The following is a 22,011-nucleotide window of genomic DNA, read 5'->3' on the forward strand; positions in this document are numbered from 1 at the left end:
TAGAAGTCTGGTAGAAACAATTAGACTTGATAATGGTAGTGAAAGGGGGAGTGAGATGTTTTTGTAAAGCAGGATGAATTCAGGCGAGCTAAAGGAGGTAGGTATTAGGTCAACTAGAAAACTGATTAATATAGGTACAATTTTCTCTCAGTGTACTTTAAGTAATATCTCACAAGATAACTAATGTATCTTTCAAAAATTTTCTTGGTCTTTACAAAGTCTTTTATACTTTTAATCTACAACATTTGTATTATCTCCATCTATCTTGATCTCTCTCTTTTATTCTCTTAAGTATATGTTAAGGAATGTAAGCAGGTGAATAAAAAAAAAGAGTGGAAAATAAAGCATAAAGCATAATTAATTAATTTTAACTGAAAATTATTAGTACAAAACCATTTGTAATTCACTTGAAGTTAATCTGAAAATAAAATTAAAATGGAGTCATCATGAATCTAATTTTAGAGAAATTCTAGTATGCTTTTAAAAAATATATATATTTCATTCATTTTTTACAGAGAGGAAGGGAGAGGGATAGAGTTAGAAACATCGATGAAAGAGGAACATCGATGAGCTGCTTCCTGCACACCCCCTACTGAGGATGTGCCCGCAACCAAGGTACATGCCCTTGATTGGAATCGAACCTGGGACCTTTTCAGTCTGCAGGCTGACGCTCTATCCACTGAGCCAAACCGGTTAGGGCTCTAGTATGCTTCTACTCTACTGACCATTAAACTCACTTATAAATACATAAAATACATCATTATTACTGTTTTTTTTTAAAATATATTTTTATTGATTTCAGAGAGGAAGGGAGAGGGGGAGAGAGATAGAAATACCAATGATGAGACAGAATCATTGATAGCTGCCTCCTGCATGCCCCCTACTGGGGATCGAGCCCACAATCCTGGCATGTGCCCCAGACTGAAATGGAACCCAGGACCCTTCATTTGCAGGCTGACCCTCTATCCACTGAGCCAAGCAGACAAGAGCATTACCTACTGTGTTTTATTTTGTGAGGAATTGAATATTTATGCATACTAAGAAGAAAGTAACTATTTTGTCATACAACTCAGCACACTATCAAAAAGCATAATGTAATTACATTTAGCTCAAATAGGTAAGTAAAACAAATATATATTGATTTTACCTTTGTTTTAGTCGTCTTTTGGCTGTTGTGGGAACATTAGCACCATAGCCATAGGAAAAAAGAACCCTTTCAGCCTCATCTTCATTTTCAACTGGAAAATATTAAAAGTGTATAATGTGAAATAGTTTTTTTCCCTTAAGAAGGATGGCAAAATAAAAGAGGTCATAATAATGACTTAGGAAACATAAGAACATTAAAAAAGGGCTAATGTGTAATCTCAAACAGGCCATTTGTAAGCAGAAGCATATTTCCTAAAGTATATACTTGCTTGGGTTTGTTCCATTTATTTTTAAAAGGTATAAGGGATTACACCATAGGCCATGTTAAGTTTTCTTGTTGTAAAACATAATAATACAGATGTTTTATTCTAAATGATTCAAAGCCTTTTTGAGTGAAAATGTTATCTATACTAATAAAAGGGTAATATGCTAATTAGATTGGATGTCTTCTGGACATCCTTCTGGACAAAGCCATGGTAGCGGGGCCGAGGCAGAGGCAGTTAGGGGTGATCAGGCCGGCAGGGGAGAGCAGTTAGGGGCGGGCGATCAGGCCAGCAGGGGAGAGCAGTTAGGGAGTGGGCCATCAGACTGGCAGGGGAGAGCAGTTAGGAGGCGATCAGGCCAGCAGGGGAGAGCAGTTAGGGGGTGGGCGATCAGGCCAGCAGAACAGAGCAGTTAGTGGGTGATCAGGCCAGCAGGGGAGAGCAGTTAGGGGGCAATCAGGGCAGCAGGCAGAGGCGGTTAGGGGCGATCAGGCCAGCAGGGGAGAGCAGTTAGGGGGTGGGCGATCAGGCCAGCAGAACAGAGCAGTTAGTGGGTGATCAGGCCAGCAGGGGAGAGCAGTTAGGGGGCAATCAGGGCAGCAGGCAGAGGCGGTTAGGGGCGATCAGGCCGGTAGGCCGGGGAGCAGTTAGGGCCAATCAGGCCGGCAAGCAGAGGCAGTTAGGGGCGATCAGGCAGGCAGGGAGGCAAGCAGATAGGAGCCAGCATTCCTGGACTGCGAGAGGGATGTCCGACTGCCGGTTTAGGCCCGATCCCAGTCAGACATCCCCCGAGGGGTCCTGGATTGGAGAGGGTGCAGGGTGGGCTGAGGGACCCCGACATGAATTTCGTGCATCAGGCCTCTAGTGTAATTATAAAAAAGTAGTAACATCAATCTTATTACTTCCCTTCTTAATTAGAAAAGATGTTCATTATTTTATCAGTAGAACAACTTTACCTTAACTTGTAACAATGAAATTAAGCACTTAAATAGAATACTCTGTGAAGAAAATGTGCAGCACTAAGAATGTATTGATGGACTTTTCTTTTTAATTATAAAAAAGTTTCAGCAAAACCATTTTCTTCTAAATTCTGCTATTGTCACACCACTTCCCAAAAGGAATTTTAACTAATAGGTTAATATTTTATAGTTAAAAAGTTTAAATGTAATGACAATTTTACTGTAAATTGGCATTACAAATTCAATATGCACTTATTTGTTGATTTGTCCTTCTGTAGTACAGTAAAAATTTCAGGAATAGTCCTAAGTGTTTTCCTTCAATTTTGTCCCTATTTTTCAAGGTGAACCAAGATTAGTTTTCAGAGGGAGAATTATTAGTTGTGAGGGACATGTGGAAGCAAGAAATGATATATGCCATTGGCAATATATCAGCTATCATGGCTTCAGATAAAAATTGAGCTCTATGCCCAGCCAGTGTGGTCAACAACTGAGCATCAACCAGGAACTAAGAAGTCACTGGTTTGATTCCCGGTCAGAGCAGTGCCAAGGTTGCTCTCTCATCGATGTTTCTCTCTCTCTTCTCTTTCCCTCTATCTCTCAAAATCAATAACAATATATTTTTTAAAAATTTGAGTTCTCTAATTCAGCTCTATAGGAATTAAAGTTGGCAGTTAGATATCTATCTTATTCTTGTCTCTTCTAAATATGCAGTTCTAAATCCAGAAGGGAAAGGGTAAATTTAGTTAACATCTTAAAAGACCTATCAGCTAGATACTAATGGACATCTTAAATTGGATTTTAATACTTACTGAATGAATAACTCCTGGGATAACTATTTTGGTGATGATTTAATTACAAAAACAATGTACTATACAACATGGTGAATGGTAGTTAAAAAGTTATGGCTATAGCCTGGCTGGTGTGGGTCAGTGGTTGAGTGTCGTCCCATGCACCAAGAAGTCACTGGTTCAATTCCTAATCAGGGCACATGTCTGAGTTACTGGCTCAATCCCCAGTGAAGGGTGTGCATGAGGCAGCTGATCGATGTTTTTCTCTCTCTCCCTCTCCCTTCCACTCTCTCTAAAGTCAATAAAAACATATATATATATATATGTATATATATACATATACATATATATGTATGTAAATATACATATATATGTATATATATACATACATACATATGAAGATCAAGAAACTAGGCTCTTCTCTATCTATTCACATTGGAAGTTAGAATAAAAACTGTGTATATATATATATATATATATATATATATATGTGTGTGTGTATATATATATATATGTATACATATTTGTTGTTATTAATCCTCACCCTGCAAGGGTCCAGGTTGGGGAGGAGCCTGTAACCAAAGTATATGCCCTTGACCAGAATCGAACCTGGGACCCTTTGGTCTGCAGGCCAGTACTCTATCCACTGAGTCAAACCGGCTAGGCTAAAAACATATTTTTAAAAAGAGTTATAAGTGTCTTAGGAGCTCAGTACCACCATTTTCCCCATGCTAAAGGAATTAGAAAGGTGTGGGGAGACTAACATTCATAGAGAAAGTGCAGGAGGGAATTACATGTGTAAAGTCAGAGCTGTGAAGTTTTAGTAATTGTGAGAAAAGTGGCTGGAGTTAGTCTCGAGTACAAAGGTAGGCTTAGTTCTAACTGTGAATAGGATTTGTTTGCTAGGCTAAGGAGTCCAGAACTTATTTTACAGTCAATAAGAAATTAATACAGGTGGGTTATATGACCAATAGATTTTTGTTGTTGATGCTAACATTGTAGAAGAAAAATTCCAATAATGGAGAAAAAGGTGACCTAGATTGGTAGCACAAAGAACTCCTCATAATTTACACTAGTAACCAGTTGAGACATGGTCCATAATAGCAATGGAGGATAGAAAAAAGAACTTGGTTTCTAGACACTGAACACGTGTGAAAGTGAGATGAGTCAGTAGATAGAATAAGGGAGGAATCAAGACTGACAAAAACTAGTTGGAAACTTAGACAGGCTTTAACATTATTAATAGAATAACAATACAAGAAAATTAGTAAGGCTCAAGGAGGAAAGAGAAAATAGAAATAATATATTTAACGACTGAAGGAACTCCATACAGAACTGGGGAATCCCTAGCCTATAGACAGTAATTGAAATTGTGGAAAGAGGTAAGATTATCCAGAACTGAAGGGGATGAGGGGAAAAACCCCTGAGAACTATTACAATTAGATAGAAGAGGCAATAAAAGCGATGGAGTAGAAACAATCAGAGGCAAGTGAATCAAGAAGCAAGAAAGGGTTCTGAGAAATGTGACAAATGCCTAGCAAAGGTTTCAAGTAGGACAAAAATGGGTAGAATGGCCCTGAATTTGACAATTAGAAATCTGATTTTTGTTTTATTTTTGAATTTACTTACTTTCTAGGCAATATTTGTATTTCTAATAACTTGATGAGAGTCGAAAACTAAACTCAAATATCCAAATAACACATTTATTTGATTATAAAAAGCAATTTAAGTGTAAATAGGATACTGTAATTTGCCATGGTTACACCTTAATAAAGTCTAACCATCATTATGTCAACTGAAATTAGCTGAATTAGATGGTAAGCCCTTGAATATTGTACACATTGTTGTACTAAAAGGATGTTTTGCTTACATCTTTGAAAGTTTGGTTAATCAATAAGTATTAAACAAGGATAAAAATATTCTAACTTCCAATATGAATGGATAGAGAAGAGCCTAGTTTCTTGATCTTCCAAGTACAGGTAAATATATTTTATTCTAAGATGGTTTTAAATTGGCTTATACAATATCATAGCAAAAAAATAATTTCTATATTTCTTCTAAAGATTTTATTTTTAAATATATTTTTATTGATTTTTTACAGAGAGGAAGGGAGAGAGATAGTTAGAAACATCAATGAGAGAGAAATATTGATCAGCTGCCTCCTGCACATCTCCTACTGGGGATGTGCCTGCAACCCAGGTACATGCCCTTGACCGGAATCGAACCTGGGACCTTTCAGTCTGCAGGCCGACGCTCTATCCACTGAGCCAAACCGGTTTCGGCTAAAGATTTTATTTAAAATATTTACACAGAAAAGTTGAAAAAGGTGTACAGTATACACCCATATATGCAATATCTGGATTCTAAATTAAAAACTGTACTATATTTATTTATCATACATCTTTTCATTCCCATATCGACCCAAAAATCTATCTTATTTTTTAGGTGCATTTCAAAGTATGTTGCAGACATCTGCTCTTCAAACATCAACAGTTCCACATGCAAATCATCAATTACACTTTAATATTTATGTATAGTTCTTTTGTAAAGAGCTCACCAATTCTTTTTTGTTGTTGTTAATCCTCACCAAGATTATTATAGTTCTTTTGTAAAAAATAAAATTTACATATAGCAAAAGGTACAAATCTTAAGTATACCTATGAAATTTACTTATCAGTATACTGTGATTGCTTTGGAATTTGAAAATAGTTTTACTCTTTCTGATCTTTATACTTCTTTCTTTCTTGTCTTATATTACTGTGTAGGAGCTCAATTACAATGTTTAATATAAGTTATAAAATATAAATTCTTGCCCTGATGTCTTCTTTAAAGGAAGGTTTAATATTTAATATTTAATCATTAGGTATGATATTAGCTATAGGTTTATTTATAGAATAGAGGCCTGGTGCATGAAATTTGTGCAAGGGTGAGGGGGGGTCCTTCAGCCCGACCTGCACCCTCTCCAATCCAGGAGCCCTCAGAGGATGTCCTACTGACAGCTTAGGCCTGCTCTCCCCGGGGAGCAGGCCTAAGCCACAGTCTGGCCTCCCTCTGCAGGAGGCAACTGGGCTGATCAGGGGAAGGCACTGCCCCTATCACCCTGCTGCTGCTGCCACTGGCAGCCACCACAGCCGCAAGGTGTTTTCATCAACACGGACTCCAGTCATTTCACCACGAAAAAATGACAACTTTCTTTAGGCATTTTCAAGATGTGTCGTTCATAGGATATGACATTTCTTTCTTTCTTTTTTTTTTAATCCTCACCTGAGGATATTTTTCCATTGATTTTTAGAGAGTGTGGAAAAGAGAGGGAAAGACAGAGAGAAACATCAATGTGAGAGGGACACTTCCACTGATTGCCTCTTGCATGAGCCTTGACCTGGGCCCCGACCAGAGAGAAGCCTGCAACCTAGGTACATGCCCTTGACCAGAATCGAACCTGGACCCTGCGGTCGGCAGGCCAAGGCTCTATCCACTGAGCCAAACCAGCTAGGGCAGGATATGACATTTCTTAGCCCCTCCAGTAGTGGACCTTGGTTTTTTCCTCCAGGAGTGAGGTGGAAAAACCCTACATCACCTTCTTGGATTCTTATTACACAAGTTACCAAGAACACTGTGAGTGGCGTACCAGGAACTTAGACAATGAGCAGTCAGAAAAGGTGCTTCCTCTGTAGCTCATGCGCAGGTCTCGGCAGGCCTGAGTCATCCGTGGCTTGCCTCACTGCGCAGCAGTCCCCTCCTGCCCACCTGCGCATGCAGCCTCCTCCTGAGCAGTCATGACTGTTATGGCGTCTTGGCTAATTTGCATATTATCTATCTATCTATCTATCTATCTATCTATATATATATATTTTTTTTTTTCTTTATTGGATTGAGGAAGTTCCTTTTATTCCTAATTTGTTTCCACAGAAGGACATATGCAAAGTTATAGAGCTAAGAAAGTATGGAACTTTCAAGATGATACGCTATGCTATAAAATAGTAAGGCATGAAAAGTAGAAAAATAAATGAGTCTAATCATACAAAAGTCATGCTGAGGAATTATACTTTAGATTGTATTAAGGTGATAAAGGCATTAAAGCTGATGCATGGTATGATCAAACCTGTATTTTATAAAGATTACTCGGACAGTCTGGTCAGCGTAGCTCAGTGGTTGGGCATTGACCTATGAACCAGGAGGTCACAGTTCAATTCCTGGTCAGGCACATGCCTGGGTTATGGGCTCCATCCCCAGTGTGGGGTGTGCAGGAGGCAGCTGATCAACTATTCTTTCTCATCATTGATGTTTCTATTTCTCTCTCCCTCTCCCTTCTTCTCTGAAGTCAATAAAAATATATTAAAGAAAAAAAGATTACTTGGACTCCAGTGAAGAAACTGAAGATAAATTTGAAAACTATTGCAATTATCAGACCTTGGAAATGGAAAAAAGACAATGAATGGAATGAAATAACAGTTTGTCTTAAATTTGCCTATAAATATTATAGTCTTTACAATAAATGTTCCCCAAATAGATTAAAATTTAATGTCAACTTCAATTGAAGTTTAAACCCATTTTAAGAAAGCCACTATTAGACTGGACAAAAATCGTGCACCTATGGAAGAGGACAGTGGGTGGGGAGTGAGGGCGTAGGGTGGGGCGGGAACTGGGAGGAGGGGAGTTATGGGGGGAAAAAAGAGGAACAAATGTAATAATCTGAACAATAAAGATTTAATAAAAAAAAAAAAAAGAAAGCCACTATTATTTCTCATTTTTGAACAAAAATAATGTACTGTAGTACACATCATTGTCAATGGTGAAATGTTAATTTAAAATATTTCCTCAGAGTCAGGGACAACACAGGGAAAATAAATTAGAAATTAGGGTCAAAGATTATAACATAGTAGATTCAAAGAATTTCTGTCGTTCAAGACTCATTCAAATGTTGCCTCCTCTCAGGTATTCCTCCCCACAAAGATAGAATTAACTCAGGATCTCTTCTGTACTTTCACCAAGGACTGCCTATCTCTTGCTAATAGCACTTAGCTCACCACTTTATTATCTGTTAATATGTTTGTCTCTCCCAGTAGACTAAACGAGGAACACCTAATAAGCAAGCGTATTGTATGAACTCCATTTCCCCAAATCCAGGCATATGTAAAGCACTTAATAATCACTGAAGGAGTAAACTAAATAAATGAAAAGATAAAATCTACCACAGTTAACTTATTGTTTAAATCTCAACTACTAGAATTAAGACTAATTTCTAAAATGTAAAATATTCTTTTAAAAAGCCACCAATTATATTTGAAAGAAATAAAACAGTTTTAGAAACAATACTAGGTTCCTTGTGCTGCCAACAACAAAACAAAAACAAAAAAGCTGTGTGTGTGTGTGGGGGGGGGGGGGGGGGGTAGGAGGAGGGTTGTGGGAGGCTTACTTTCTGCAGTTTGCATTATTATTTCATCAAGCTCTTTTTCCAGTTTCTCATAAATGTCTAGCCTCGCCTGATGCTCAGAGTTCTGTGCTTGGAGTTCAGTAATGCGTTTTTCAGAAGAGGACTGGAGACTATAAAATTCTTTAGTTAAAACCTATTAGTGAAAGAAAAAAAATTTGCAAAGGCAGATTAAATAACAGTTAAGACAAAAACGTGATACAAAAATATTATTAGTATTTTTCCCTCTTTTTACTAGTAATGATTCAGATATGAAGTGAAAGTAGCTCAATTGAGATGACTAAGTACAATTATTTCTACAGAAAATAATTCAGCTGTTTTTAACTGAAAATTACAAAGCACTTTATATAATTGAATAAAAAACAAATTTAAAAACTGAAATAGTTATAAGAGTAAGGCTAGCATTTGCTTGTTAGGATTAAAAAATGCAGTAATGCCATACTTACTTGGAGGTCATTTATCTGGAGATCGCAGCCATTTGGGAAAGGCTTAAAAAGCCATGTGCAAAGTGATACACTCATAATGAGCCCTTTAGTTTTCCATCAGAGCTCATTTATCTACCCATGCCATACTTTCAGTAAGATTTTGGTTTCTTGAACAATCATAACTTGAAAACAGCAAATCAAAATGTAAATGTGAAGTGCTACTTGGGGCAATATCAGAAAATATCTTTCTACAAAAAGGGTAAAAATGATAAAAAAAAACAAACAAAACAATACAAAAGGCATGGAAATAAAGTTATTTTGTTTAAGAACAAAAATCCAGTATTCTTCAGTAATAATTCATTGAAAGAATCACTATGATGATTATAATGAGTTCACCAAAAAAAGGAGACATTTCTAGTGACAAAGGGATGTTTTAATGCTTAAATTAAATTCCAATTATCTAGAAAATTTACAGACTAGTACAAACTAAATTATGAAGTGGTATTACACTTGCTTCCTTACACAGAATCAGATGTATTTCCTGAGAAGCAATATAATAGGATTTCAATCCTACCTTTGGCACTTATTAGTTGTGATCTTAGGCAATTACTTATTCTTTCTTGGTTTACCATAAATATTGTTGGAGTATTAAAGGAGAGGGTAAATTCACAGAGCTTAGCAAATGCAGAGAACACAGTAAGTGTTGAAAAATACTATTATTATTGTAAGAAGTACAATTATAATAACTTGTATTAAATGGCTCACAGAAATAGAGTGTATGAATTTAATTACCCTGAATTCTCTGTAATTAAAACAATTTGGAAGAAAACGTATTTTCTCTATTGACATAAAGTTCACCCTAACAAATGTATGTGATTGATTGCTATCTATGGAGTGGAAAAAGAATATGCAGAAGACCCATTTGCAGTTTCTAACAAGTAGAAATTACAACTTAATTTTCCTTAATCTATTCTATCTCATTTCCTTCAATGATTTCCATTAAAACTTCTCCCCAAAATAAATTAAACATTATCCCCTATCCTCCAAATATATTCCTTTGGAGAGTGGAGAAAGAATAACATGGGAATAATATTTTTAAAGATGATTTCTAATGTCCCTGATTGGGTCAGCAAAAGAAAATTCAAGTTTTAGCATTATTTCTTCTTGCTTGCTAGGAATTTGTTTTTTTAGAGAAAGTGGCCAGTGGGATGGGACTGTGAAATGAGGTGGACATGCCCTGGAGGCAACCTCCTGCAGTCCCTCCCCGGCCAGCAGCACCCAGGGCGGTGCGAGGGCTCGAAGGGCATCTGCAGTGAGCAGGGTCCCTCTGGCAGGTGGAGTCCCTCGGCCTGGCCTACGGGGATCGGGCCGAAACCTGGAGTGCGACATCCCCCGAAGGGTCCCAGAGTACGAGAGGGCACTCTGCAAAGTTGCTGTCACTCGACAACTCCTGCATTGAGTGTCTGCCTCCTGGTGATCAGTGCACATCATACCTACAGGCCGATCGGCCAGTCGGCTGGTTGCCTTAGCCTTTTATATATATAGATAAAGAAATCACGATATAATGAAACAATCTGGGGCTTTCACATAGTTCATTCTATTGGGATGTAATTCATTAAGAATCTGGTTGCTGATGGCACTAACTCTACTGATAAATGAGAGGATTAGTAAAGACAGTGTTAAATGACTGTCCCCACAAAACAGCTGATATTTTTCACCCATATCCCACTTCCCCTAACCAAAACAACAAAAAGCACACACAAAGAAAAGCTGCAGAAATAAATATCTAAAGAGATAAAGAATAAAAAAGTTGAAAATAGGATATTTCATAAAATATTATTTTAAGATGAGATTTTAAAAATAGTATTCAATTGAGAAATATGATTTAAAATTCTCCATGACATAGAGGAGAAATCCGCAGAAACTACTGATCAGAGATATCTTCCAATACCTCTGTACCCCATGGGGGAGAATTCCCTTTCAGTATGGATTTGTCTGAGTGACTGCTCTAAACAAATTCACAACTGTTTCTGAAAAGCCAAAGAACTTTATTATTAGACCTATGAAAGGCTTTTCTATTAAAGTTTCTTCAGGAAAAAACAATATATACACATTTGAGCTTAAACATTAGTATATAAAATAGGTCAATTGCTTTTAGGACTCCATTAAATACCAAACTCTCAGTGTATCATTCCTCTCTTTAAATAACTTAATGATAATAAAAAATTACATAAAATTATATTTATATATATATGTAAATATGTAATACACAATTAAAAGCCAAAAATTACTTTTAAAAAGATAAAATATAAAAAGCCAGTGTTTTGAGAGCCTTTACCAATTGATAACTAAGACAAATAAATTGTCCAAAAGTTGTAAGTTCATGACAGTGTTGGGTAAAAGCCACAAAAAAGTACATAATAATTGTAATATGAAGGTACTCTTCACCCTTCACAAAATATTTTTCTGTAAATTCATTTTAAATTAGAAACACCTTCTAGTATTTCAGAACAACAACAGAAGATTCAAACAATGGTACTATATTAGCATTCACCAAACCACTCATTCACTCATAAAGTATTTATTGAGCAGTCCCTGTCCTCTCAAGGCTTCTAGTTTAACAGAGGAGAAAATGCACAGAAATTCCCCTAAAACCCCAGTTTTTATCAACCAGAGTTTTCAGGATCACAATATTTCTTACAAAGGTGTTTTTCCACGAGACATTTACACAAAGAAACACCATAATTACTATTCAGCTACACCCACAGACCAAGTGGGTATATCTATGGGAGAGCAGTTGGCCATTACAAGGTCATGAAATCAATTTGGATTGCAACCAGCTAAAAATAACAAAATACAATGGTTTAGAAAACATAGCATTGTATATTGTAAAGTGTTGTTTAGTGAAATGCTTGTTTCAGAAGTATCCAGAGAAAGGAAGTGTTTCTCTATTTTCCTATACACCCTGCTCCAAGACACATCCTTAAGTACAGTCATGCAATATGAAAAGGAAATTATGAAATTTAAAGCATGGAAAACATAACTTGCAAAAGACAAATTCCAAATCAGTTAGTCTAATACAGTCTCACCGAAAATGTATGGAAGAATCTTCCATAGTAGATTATGACTGTGGCATTTTCCTGAAGAAGGCATCTGAAAATGCTGAACACTGGTTTGCTTTAGCAGTGGACACAATCTACAATTTTTACTTATGTTTTCTTAACTATGTAAGTATGTAATATCATTTTATGTTTTCCCTAAGGCTTTATTTTCTAATAAACCCTTTATTTTGTTAGTCTTAGTTTTACTTACCAAAGTACTTTTCAGAAATGTAACCTCTGAGATATTGTAATGAATACTTTAGCTAATTAATCATGATAATAACATTACTGAATCTTTCTTTTAAAAAATATATTTTTTATTGATTTCAGAGAGGAAGGAAGAGGGAGAGAGAGGTAGAAATATCAATGATGAGAAAGAATCATTGATTGGCTGCCTCCTGCACACCCTCTACTGGGGATCGAGCCTGCACCCTGGGCATTTGCCATTGACCAGAAAACCCAGGACCCTTCAATCCATAGGTTGTTGCTTTATCCACTGAGCCAAACTGATTAGGGAGACATTACTGAATCTTTCATTAAATATTTTTAATGAGTGTTTCCCTCATATCTAAAATATTCAAAAACATGATTGCATGTAATCATACAATGCATGAATACAGCAAAATATAAAACTTATACTAATTAAAAATCTTCTAATTATCTATTATTAGACATTTAAGTTATTTCCAATTTTTTATTGTAATAAATAATACTGTGATATATCATTAATATAAACCTTTATAAGCATGGCTTATTACTAAATTCCTTTAACTAAAATTACTAGATCATTTTTTTTGGTCACTTTTTATTTTTTTCAATTAAATCTTTATTGTTTAGATTATTACATTAGTTACTCTTTTTTCCCACCATAACTCCCCTCCACCCAGTTCCCACCCCACCCTTCGCCCTCACTCCCCACCCACTGTCCTCATCCATAGGTGCACGATTATTGTCCAATCTCTTCCCTCACCCCCACACCCCTTTCCCCCCCGCAAGAATAGTCAGTCCATTCCCTTTCTATGTCCCTGATTCTATTACAATCACCAGTTCATACTGTTCATCAGATTATTTATTCACTTGATTTTTAGATTCATTTGTTGATAGATGTGTATTTGTTGTTCATAGTTTTTATCTTTACCTTTTTCTTCTTCCTCTTCCTCTTCTTCTTCTTCTTAAAGGATACCTTTCAGCATTTCATATAATACTGGTTTGGTGGTGGTGAACTCCTTTAGCTTTTTCTTATCTGTGAAGCACTTTATCTGGCCTTCACTTCTGAATGATAGCTTTGCTGGATAAAGTAGTCTTGGTTGTAGGTTCTTGCTATTCATCACTTTGAATATTTCTTGCCACTCCCTTCTGGCCTGCAAAGTTTCTGTTGAGAAATCAGCTGACAGTAGGTAACTGATTTTCTTTCTCTTGCTGCTTTTAGGATTCTCTCTGTCTTTTGCTCTTGGCATTTTAATGATGATGTGTCTTGGTGTGGTCCTCTTTGGATTCCTTTTGCTTGGGGTTCTCTGCGCTTCCTGGACTTGGAAGTCTATTTCTTTCACCACGTAGGAGAAGTTTTCTGTCATTATTTCTTCAAATAGGTTTTCAATATCTTGCTTTCTCTCATCTTCTGGCACCCCTATAATTCGGATGTTGGTACGCTTGAAGTTGTCCCAGAGGCTCCTTACACTATCTTCGTATTTTTGGATTCTTTTTTCATTTTGTTTTTCCGGTTGGGTGTTTTTTGCTTATTCGTATTTCAAATCTTTGACTTGATTCTTGCGACCCCCTGGTCTGCTGTTGGGTGTCTGTATAATGTTCTTTATTTCAGTCAGTGTATGCTTAATTTCTAGTTGGTCCTTTATCACAACATCGAGGGTCTCATTAGATTTCTTGAGGATCTCACTACATTTATCGGCGGTCTCACCAGTCTTCTTGAAGATCTCACTACATTTATCGGCGGTCTCACCAGTCTTTTTGAGGGCCTTATTAAATTTATCGGCGGCTTCTAGACAGTTCTTTAAAGACCTTAAAAGTGTGGTTTTGGGCAAATCTCTTTTGCCAGGGGAGAGGCTGCCGGCTTCGAGCCTGCGGCGCGGTGCGGCGTGGCCCTGCCCGGGGGCACCACTGTCAGACCCAGACCCACGCGGGAGCTTCCTCGGGTGGTGGTTAAGGGGGAGGCCTCGGGCCCCTCGCTCGGCCAAGTCGATGGGAGTCTGCGGGGTGCAGGCCACATTTTCTGCTTCGTCATATTCTTTTTAAGGGCCTCCCCGACCCCCACAAAAGGTGCGGAAAGTGCGTTGGATCAGTAGCAAAGATTGTTATTTAGATAACGAATTAATCTCCCTGTTATAATACTTTTTATAGTGAACTTTGCACCCCTTCCATAAGAAAAAGGAATTTAAAGGGAAAAAGTCTCAAACAGGATTAAGGTTTTAATTACAATTCCCTATCAAAATAGTATGTTTGATGAGCTGATCTTATCAATTAATAGTAACATTAAAGCTCAAGAAACAGATTCACAGAAAATATGCTTAAGGGAGTCTTTTAAAAGTAATCACACCCAGGGAACCAGGAGGCACAGCGGGTTTCGGCTCGGACTTGGCCAGGCCAGGCCGGTGCGCGGTGCGGGCTGGGGCTGGCGTGGGGGCTGGGGCGAGGGCTGCTGCCTGAAGCCGGGGGACTGGACCTTGGAGTTGGGAGGGGAATGATGGGCGCCTCTTCCAAGCCCAGACCTACATCAAAGTTGGGGCCCTACAAGGGCCGCGCAGTTCACTGCGTTTGGGTCAGCGTTATATTCCAGGGGCAAATAAAGTAATTTGAACATGCACCAACAGTTTTCCATAAAATACGAGTTAAAAGAAGTAATAGAACTAATCACTGTCTCCTCAAATCAAGTAGAAAACATTTCAATGCACTAATTAGAGTAATTAGAATAGTAAGCCTCTGCCTATATGTGGTAAGACAATGTGTACAAACAACTTTATTTAATGTATACTGGTAATCAGCGATGCGTGCCTGCTTGAATGCTTAGCACAATAAAACTACCCTCCGTCCGCCCAAACAATAGAAGAAAAAAAAAAAGTGTGGTTTTGAACTCTATATCCAACAGTTTACTTTCCTCCAATTCTGTTGTTTGTGTCCTGTTTCTTTGTCTTGGCATTTTTTATGCTTCGCTGTGTTGATAGGGTGCCTTTCTATGCTAAGTGTCCCAATTACCTGAGGTAGACTCTCTTGGTGCACCCCCTTGTGGGCTTTGTGCACAGTCTTGTTGTAGTTAAGCCTTGATTGTTGTAGTTATCACTGTGAGGAATTGACCTCCAGGCCAATTGGCTGTGAGAATCAGCTGTGTCTGCAGTGGGAGAACTTCTGTGCTGGAGACACCCCTCTGGGGCAAGACTTGCTTCGATGCTCACTGAGTCTGCCCCCTGAGTGTGTCTTTTATGGTTCCACAGAGCTGCAAACTGGATGGTCCCACTCTGACCTCTGGGCTTCCTGGATCCTAGATCTCTAGGGAGGTGCTAATCTAGCCTTTGCCTGAGGCTATCCAGCAAAAGCCTCCCTGCAGGGCTTGGGCAGGGTGGGTCCCACGGGATCAACAGGGTGGGGTTAGCAATTATGGCTGCTCTCAGTCTTGCCCTCAGAGGCTCTGCTTCTCAGTGTCCCAGTAATCGCTGCAAGCCCCACAGAGAGAAAGCTGCCCTAGGGTTCTGAGCGATGCCAGACAGTCCCGCTTCTCCCGTATGAGTCTGGGTCCCTAGAGACTTGCCCGGAACTGAAGCTCAGAGCCTGAGACTCCCTCCCAATTGAAAATGACAACCGCACCCTCAGCCGCCAGCCTGCTCCGCATGCACTCCGCACCTTAGTATTTTACTTCAGCACTGCGCCTCCTCTGAGTCTCGGTATGTTTTTCTCTTTCCTCCTAGTTGTAGAACTTCCACTCAGCCAGCCTTCCTGTGGTTCTGGATGATGTCCGTTCTTTTAGTTGTATTTTTGAAGTGGTTGTTCAAGGCAGCAAACTCTGGTGTTTACCTATGCCGCCATCTTGGTTTTCTCTAGATCAATTTTTTAAGGACATTAAACAGATTACCATGTTGTTCTAACTGCATGAGATTTCCCATTTAAGGATGCTCTTGCCAGCACTTTAAAAACAACAAAAAGACCTATATAAAGGTTTAAAAAAAAAAGTTTAAATTTGCGTTTCTTTAATTATTTCTTATCAATTTGCATTTCTTCTTTTGGAAACATTCCATTCCTTCTTTCCACTTACTTATCTGGAAAAGGAACGTAGGTCCTCTTGATAAGAGTGCTTTTAAAAATAAGGACAAATGCAGAGCAAAAGGAACCCTCGTGTACTGTGCTGGTGGGAATGCAGACTGGTGCAGCCACTGTGGAGAATAGTATAGAGTTTCCTCAAAAAACTAAAAATAGAACTCCCATTTGACCTAGTGATCCCACTTCTAGGAATATATCCCAAGAAACTAGAAACACCAATCAGAAAGGATATATGCTCCCCTATGTTTATAGCAGCACAATTTACCATAGCTAATATTTGGACACAGCTTAAGTGCCCATCAGCAGATGAGTGGATTAGAAAACTGTGGTACATCTACACGATGGAATACTATGCTGCTATAAAAAGGAAGGAACTCACCATTTGCAACAGCATGGATGGAGCTGGAGAGCATTATGCTAAGTGAAATAAGTCAATCAGAGAAAGATAAATATCACATAAACTCACTCATTTGTGGACTATAATGAACAACATAAACTGACGAACAAAAACAGATTCAGAGACAGAGAAGCATCGATCAGACCGTCAAACCTCAGAGGGAAGGCAGGGGAGGGTGTGGGTAAGGGGGAGAGATCAACCAAAGGACTTGCATGCATGCATATAAGCCTAACCAATGGACACAGACACTAGGGGGGTGAGGGCATGAGGGGGGGTGGGGGGTGTTGGGAGGGCAATGGGGGGATAAGTACACATATGTAATACCTTAATCAATAAAGAAAAAGATAAAAATAAGGACAGGCCCTTTCTCCTACATAACACAAATATTATTTGTAAAGCCTAATATGATATAGACCTTTACTTATGGAGCTCACCTGCTATGCTACTGAAAGAAAAGTTTGTACATATACCTCCAGTTTTTTCTGATATTTTTCACATTCCAACTGACACTGTGTGAGATTCCTTGCAGTTTCCTCTTGTATAAGCTGAACACGCTCACTTTCAAAAGACTTTAATTTACTTTGATGGAGAAATTCTGTTACTTTGCTTTCTGTACTAAGTTGTAGTTCTCTGTACCTGAAAGAAGAAGGATGGCTATGAGACTTTAAAGAAATCTTGATGATTTATATAAACATAAACATTACTTCTATTTTTCTACACCTTCATTTTATTATGCAGTTAATAACATTTATTCGGCAAAGCTCTTGTAAATAATTTAGACAGGCATATGTATAAAAATATGCTAAATCCAGATAATAAAATATACCAATTAAAATCTTCCTCTAATGCACCTTATTTTCATTCCTTCCATCTAAAAGTAATATTGCCTGTTTATTATTATTTTGTAAGATTTTTAAAATAAAAAATGGTAAGAGCAAGTTTCAGTTATATTGCTTAAAATGATTTAATTTCTATATATTTTACAGACCCTCTTAAATCTACAGCATTGCCTCCAAGCTTGCTATTTCATTCTAAGTCTAATCACAGATGGAGAAGAATGGCATAAAATATGTATACTGAACTGCAAATTCTTGAGATACTTATGAAATAAAATTTTAGATCAGCAAAGCATATATGTATATATATATACTTGGATATTAGAAGAAAACATAATGTACAAATTACAAAGATAAATATATAAGTACAAGTAGTCTACTACAATACAGATAAGGAACATTCTTCATTTCATAGATATAATTAGTAATAAAAATATTTGCACTTTACAATATAAATCACTGCACATTATAAATTTAAAAATGCCTTAGGTGGATTATGTTCTAACAGAAAGCAAAACAGACACATTATACCTTTTTAGAGCTATTCTGAACCCAGGTTAAGGTTAAATATGTTATTAAAATTCATTTATTCAAATGTTTATTGAGCTAGTCCATATGCCAAGTAAATATGTATATAATGGTAGACAAAAATTTTCCCCCTTAAAGAATCTAGTTTGTTTGGGAAGACAGGCAAAAAAAACATGAAAATTCGACAGAATATATTAAGTGCTTCATGAGGGTAATTCCTGATTTCACTGGGAACATATAGGAAGGAGGCCTAAATTGGTTTGTACAGGTGTGCGTGTGCATGTGTGTGTAAGTCAGGAGGAGGTATGGGGTAGAAAGTATTATAGGAAGAAGAAAGAAGAGTATCGTATGGTAGGGAAGCAGAGAGCATACTGTTTAATTCATGGTATCTCGCTAAATCCTTAGAGCAGCGGTTCTCAACCTTCCTAATGCCATGACCCTTTAATACAGTTCCTCATGTTGTGGTGACCCCCAACCATAAAATTATTTTCGTTGCTACTTCATAACTTTAATTTTGCTACTGTTATGAATCGTAATGTAAATATCTGATATGCAGGATGTATTTTCATTGTTACAAATTGAACATAATTAAAGCATAGTGATTAATCACAAAAACAATATGTAATTATATATGTGTTTTTCGATGGTCTTAGGCGACCCCTGTGAAAGGGTCATTCGACCCCCAAAGGGGTTGCGACCCACCGGTTGAGGACCACTGCTTTAGAGCAACCATATTAGGTTTTGCAGATGAGGAACCTGAGGCTCAGAGATATAAAATATTTCTTTAACAGGAAGAAACTGCTGGTATATTTTAGGTTAGGTTTCAAATCCAGCTATATTTGACTCTACAGCAATGACCTTTCCACTATTACATAATATATTTTAAAAAAATTTTATTTTTGAAAATATTACATATGTCCCCGTTACCCCCATTGACCCCTTCTAGCCCAGAGGCTTCTTACACTATCTTCATATTTTTGGATTCTTTTTTCTTTTTTCTCTTCTGATTGTGTGTTTTTTGCTTCCTCATATTCCATATTGTTGATTTGATTCTCAGAATCCTTCACTCTACTGATGAATCCCTGTAAATTATTCTTTATTTCAGTTAGTGTACGCTTCATTTCTGACTGGTCCTTTTTCATATCTTTGATGTTCTCATTAAGGTTCCTGAAGTTCTCACTAGGTCCCTTGAAGCTCTCATTAATTCCCCTGAAGCTCTCATTATGTCCTTTGAAGCTCTCATTAAAATCCTTGAGCACCCTTATAACCATGGTTTTGAACTTAGTATCCAGTAGTTTGCTTGCTTCCATTTCATTTCGTTCTTTTCCTGGAGATTTCTTCTGTTCTTTCATTTGTGATGTTTCTTTGTCTCCACATATTTGGCTGTTTCCCTGTGTTTGTTTCTATGTATTAGGTAGAGCTGTTGATGTCTCCTGGAATTGGTAGAGTGTCCTTTTGTAGTTGGTGTCCTGTAGGAACCAGTGGCTCGGCCTCTTCAGTCACCTGAGCTGGGCATTCTAAGTGTGCCTGTGTGGGCTGTGTGCACTGTCCTGTTGTAGTTGAGCCTGGCTTGCTATTGGCATCACTTGGAAGGATTGACCCCCAGGCCAATGGCTGTGAGGACCAACTGTGACTACAGTGGAAGAGCTGTTGTGCAGGAGATACCCCTATGTGGCAGGACTTGCTTTAGTTCTCTCTGAGTCTGCCCCTTGAGTGTGCTACTCGTGGATGTGGTAGGGTTGTAATCTGGAATGGTCTGAAGCTGACCACAGGGTGCACTGGCTCTGGGGCCTCCAGGGAGGTGCAAAGTCACTTACTTCCTGTGCCCTGCTTGGGGCCACCCCCACAGAGTGATCTGCAGATGACTGCTACTTGTGTTGGGCTTGGAGATGCCCAGGAGAGGCCAAGCTGTGAACCAAAGCAGGCTTCTGCTAGTGCTGGGCCTGGATCCTCGTACTGAAAGGTATGGGGCATGCTGAGGCCCGCTGCTGCTTGTTTGAAAGATTTCAGAAAAGTCTGAAGCCTGAGCAAGGACAGGCTATTCATATGGAAAGACCACTGCAAATAGCTTGAGTGGGGATGCAAATTGGGGTCATCAGAGCCAAGTGAACAGTGTGAGGCAGGTTGATGGAAACTCAGATATGGCGCCTGCTCTGTGGCAGGGGAGGTCTCAGCATAGGAACAATGACTTCTGCCAGAACTTGTGTCTGGGAGAAGGCTGCCTCCCAGTTCTTGCCCTGATGCCAGACAATTTAGTTCCACCCTGAATGTCCCTGAATCCTTTCAAGATACTGCCCAAGCATTGGAGCTCAGAGGGAATGAATCCAAGTAGTCCGTGCACCAGCCCTTTCAGAGGAACACTTGGGTCTCCAGCAGCCTGTGTCACTCAGCCACAATCCCTGCTGGTTTTTACAGCCCGAAGCTATGGGACTTCTCTTTCCGGTACTGGAACACTGGGTTGGGGGGCCTGGTGTGGAGCTGGGACCTCTTGTTCCAAGAGACCTCTGCAGCCAAGCTATCCCTCCTGATTAAGAAAATGCCATATGTGGGTATTGGACCAGCTTTTTCTACACCTTCACCTCTCCTGCCAGTCTCGATGTGGCTTCTTCTTTAAATCTCTAGTTGTAGGACTTCCGTTCAGCCAGATTTTAGGCAGTTCTGAACGATGACTATTCTGTGGTTTATTTGTAATTTTGGTCATGAGTTTCCTCAGTTTCAAAGAATGCTCTCCAGGTCCATCCATGCTGTTGCAATGGTAAGAATTCCTTTTTCTTTTTCTTTTCTTTTCTTTTCTTTCTTTTTTTTTTTTTTTACCGCAGCATAGTATTCCATTGTATAGATGTTCCACCATTTTTTAATCCACTCATCTGCTAATGGGCACTTAGGCTGTTTCCAAATCTTAGCTATGGTAAATTGTGCTGCTATGAACATAGGGGAGCATATATCCTTTCTGATTGGTGTTCTAGTTTCTTAGGATATATTCCTAGAAGTGGGATCACTGGGTCAAATGGGAGTTCCATTTTTAGTTTTTTGAGGAAACTCCATACTGTTCTCCACAGGGGCCGCAACAGTCTGCATTCCCACCAGCAGTGCACGAGGGTTCCTTTTTCTTTGCATCCTTACCAGCACTTGTCGTTTGTTGATTTGTTGATGATAGCCATTCTGACAGGCGTGAGATGGTACCTCATTGTTGTTTTGATTTGCATCTCTCAGATGATTAGTGACTTTGAGCATGTTTTCATGTGTCTCCCCATTGACCTTTAGTTCGTGAACTGCTAGGCTGTAGATCTTGTAGTATTGATCTGGGTCTGGGCTCTCCTCCTCGGCACTCACATCTTTGTCAGTGGTGTGGTTGGTGGCAGCAGCATTGGCCTGGCTTAGTTGTTTCTCACTGAGCTTCTTCTGCTTGGCCTCCTCCGCTTTCTTCTGAGCTTTCAGGCATCTCTTTAGCTCATTTTTGGCTCACTGCTGTCCACATTCACCTTAGGCCCTTGCACCATAGCCATCTCTCTGGAGGCCCAAACTGAAAACTCATTGTCCCATGGGCGAGAAGCAGTAAAAATTATTTCACTCAAAAAGTGTGTTAATTCCATATTTTAACTGACATGAAAATGTCCCTGTACTCTGAGAATAAGTTGTTTTATAAATGTATAAAACATGTGAAATCAACACCTAATTTGTATGCTAAGCTATAGAAAACACTAGACACATTACTAAAATAAATTCTGGATAAGTAATTTAGAATGTGATATTGACCTTTAAAATAATTTGTTTTGAAAAGATTAAACTGCAAAGTTTGCCTTCTTATGGATTCAGGATATTGTGAATAATTCTGAGATCAATGCAAACTCCAAGTAAGAAATTAAAGATTTAG

General features: G+C 38.5%; 1 protein-coding gene across 5 annotated transcripts in view; it reads right to left on the reverse strand.

The window, feature by feature from the left end:
- The window catches only part of PIBF1 (progesterone immunomodulatory binding factor 1), a 235,728-nt gene that overhangs the window by 91,450 nt on the left and 122,267 nt on the right, over window positions 1–22,011 (reverse strand). For all 5 annotated transcript variants that reach the window (XR_004966411.1, XM_036301811.1, XM_036301812.1 and 2 more), the window contains exons 11-13: window positions 17,244–17,409; window positions 8,573–8,723; window positions 1,148–1,238 (exon numbers count right to left, since the gene is read on the reverse strand). Coding sequence is in view for 4 of the 5 variants with exons in the window: in XM_036301811.1 (XP_036157704.1) it covers window positions 1,148–1,238; window positions 8,573–8,723; window positions 17,244–17,409 (408 nt within the window). In the remaining variant the exon portion in view is untranslated. The remainder of the gene's footprint in view (window positions 1–1,147; window positions 1,239–8,572; window positions 8,724–17,243; window positions 17,410–22,011) is intronic.

This window comes from Myotis myotis, unplaced genomic scaffold, assembly GCF_014108235.1.
Source record: "Myotis myotis isolate mMyoMyo1 unplaced genomic scaffold, mMyoMyo1.p scaffold_m19_p_3, whole genome shotgun sequence".
NCBI lineage: Eukaryota > Metazoa > Chordata > Mammalia > Chiroptera > Vespertilionidae > Myotis > Myotis myotis.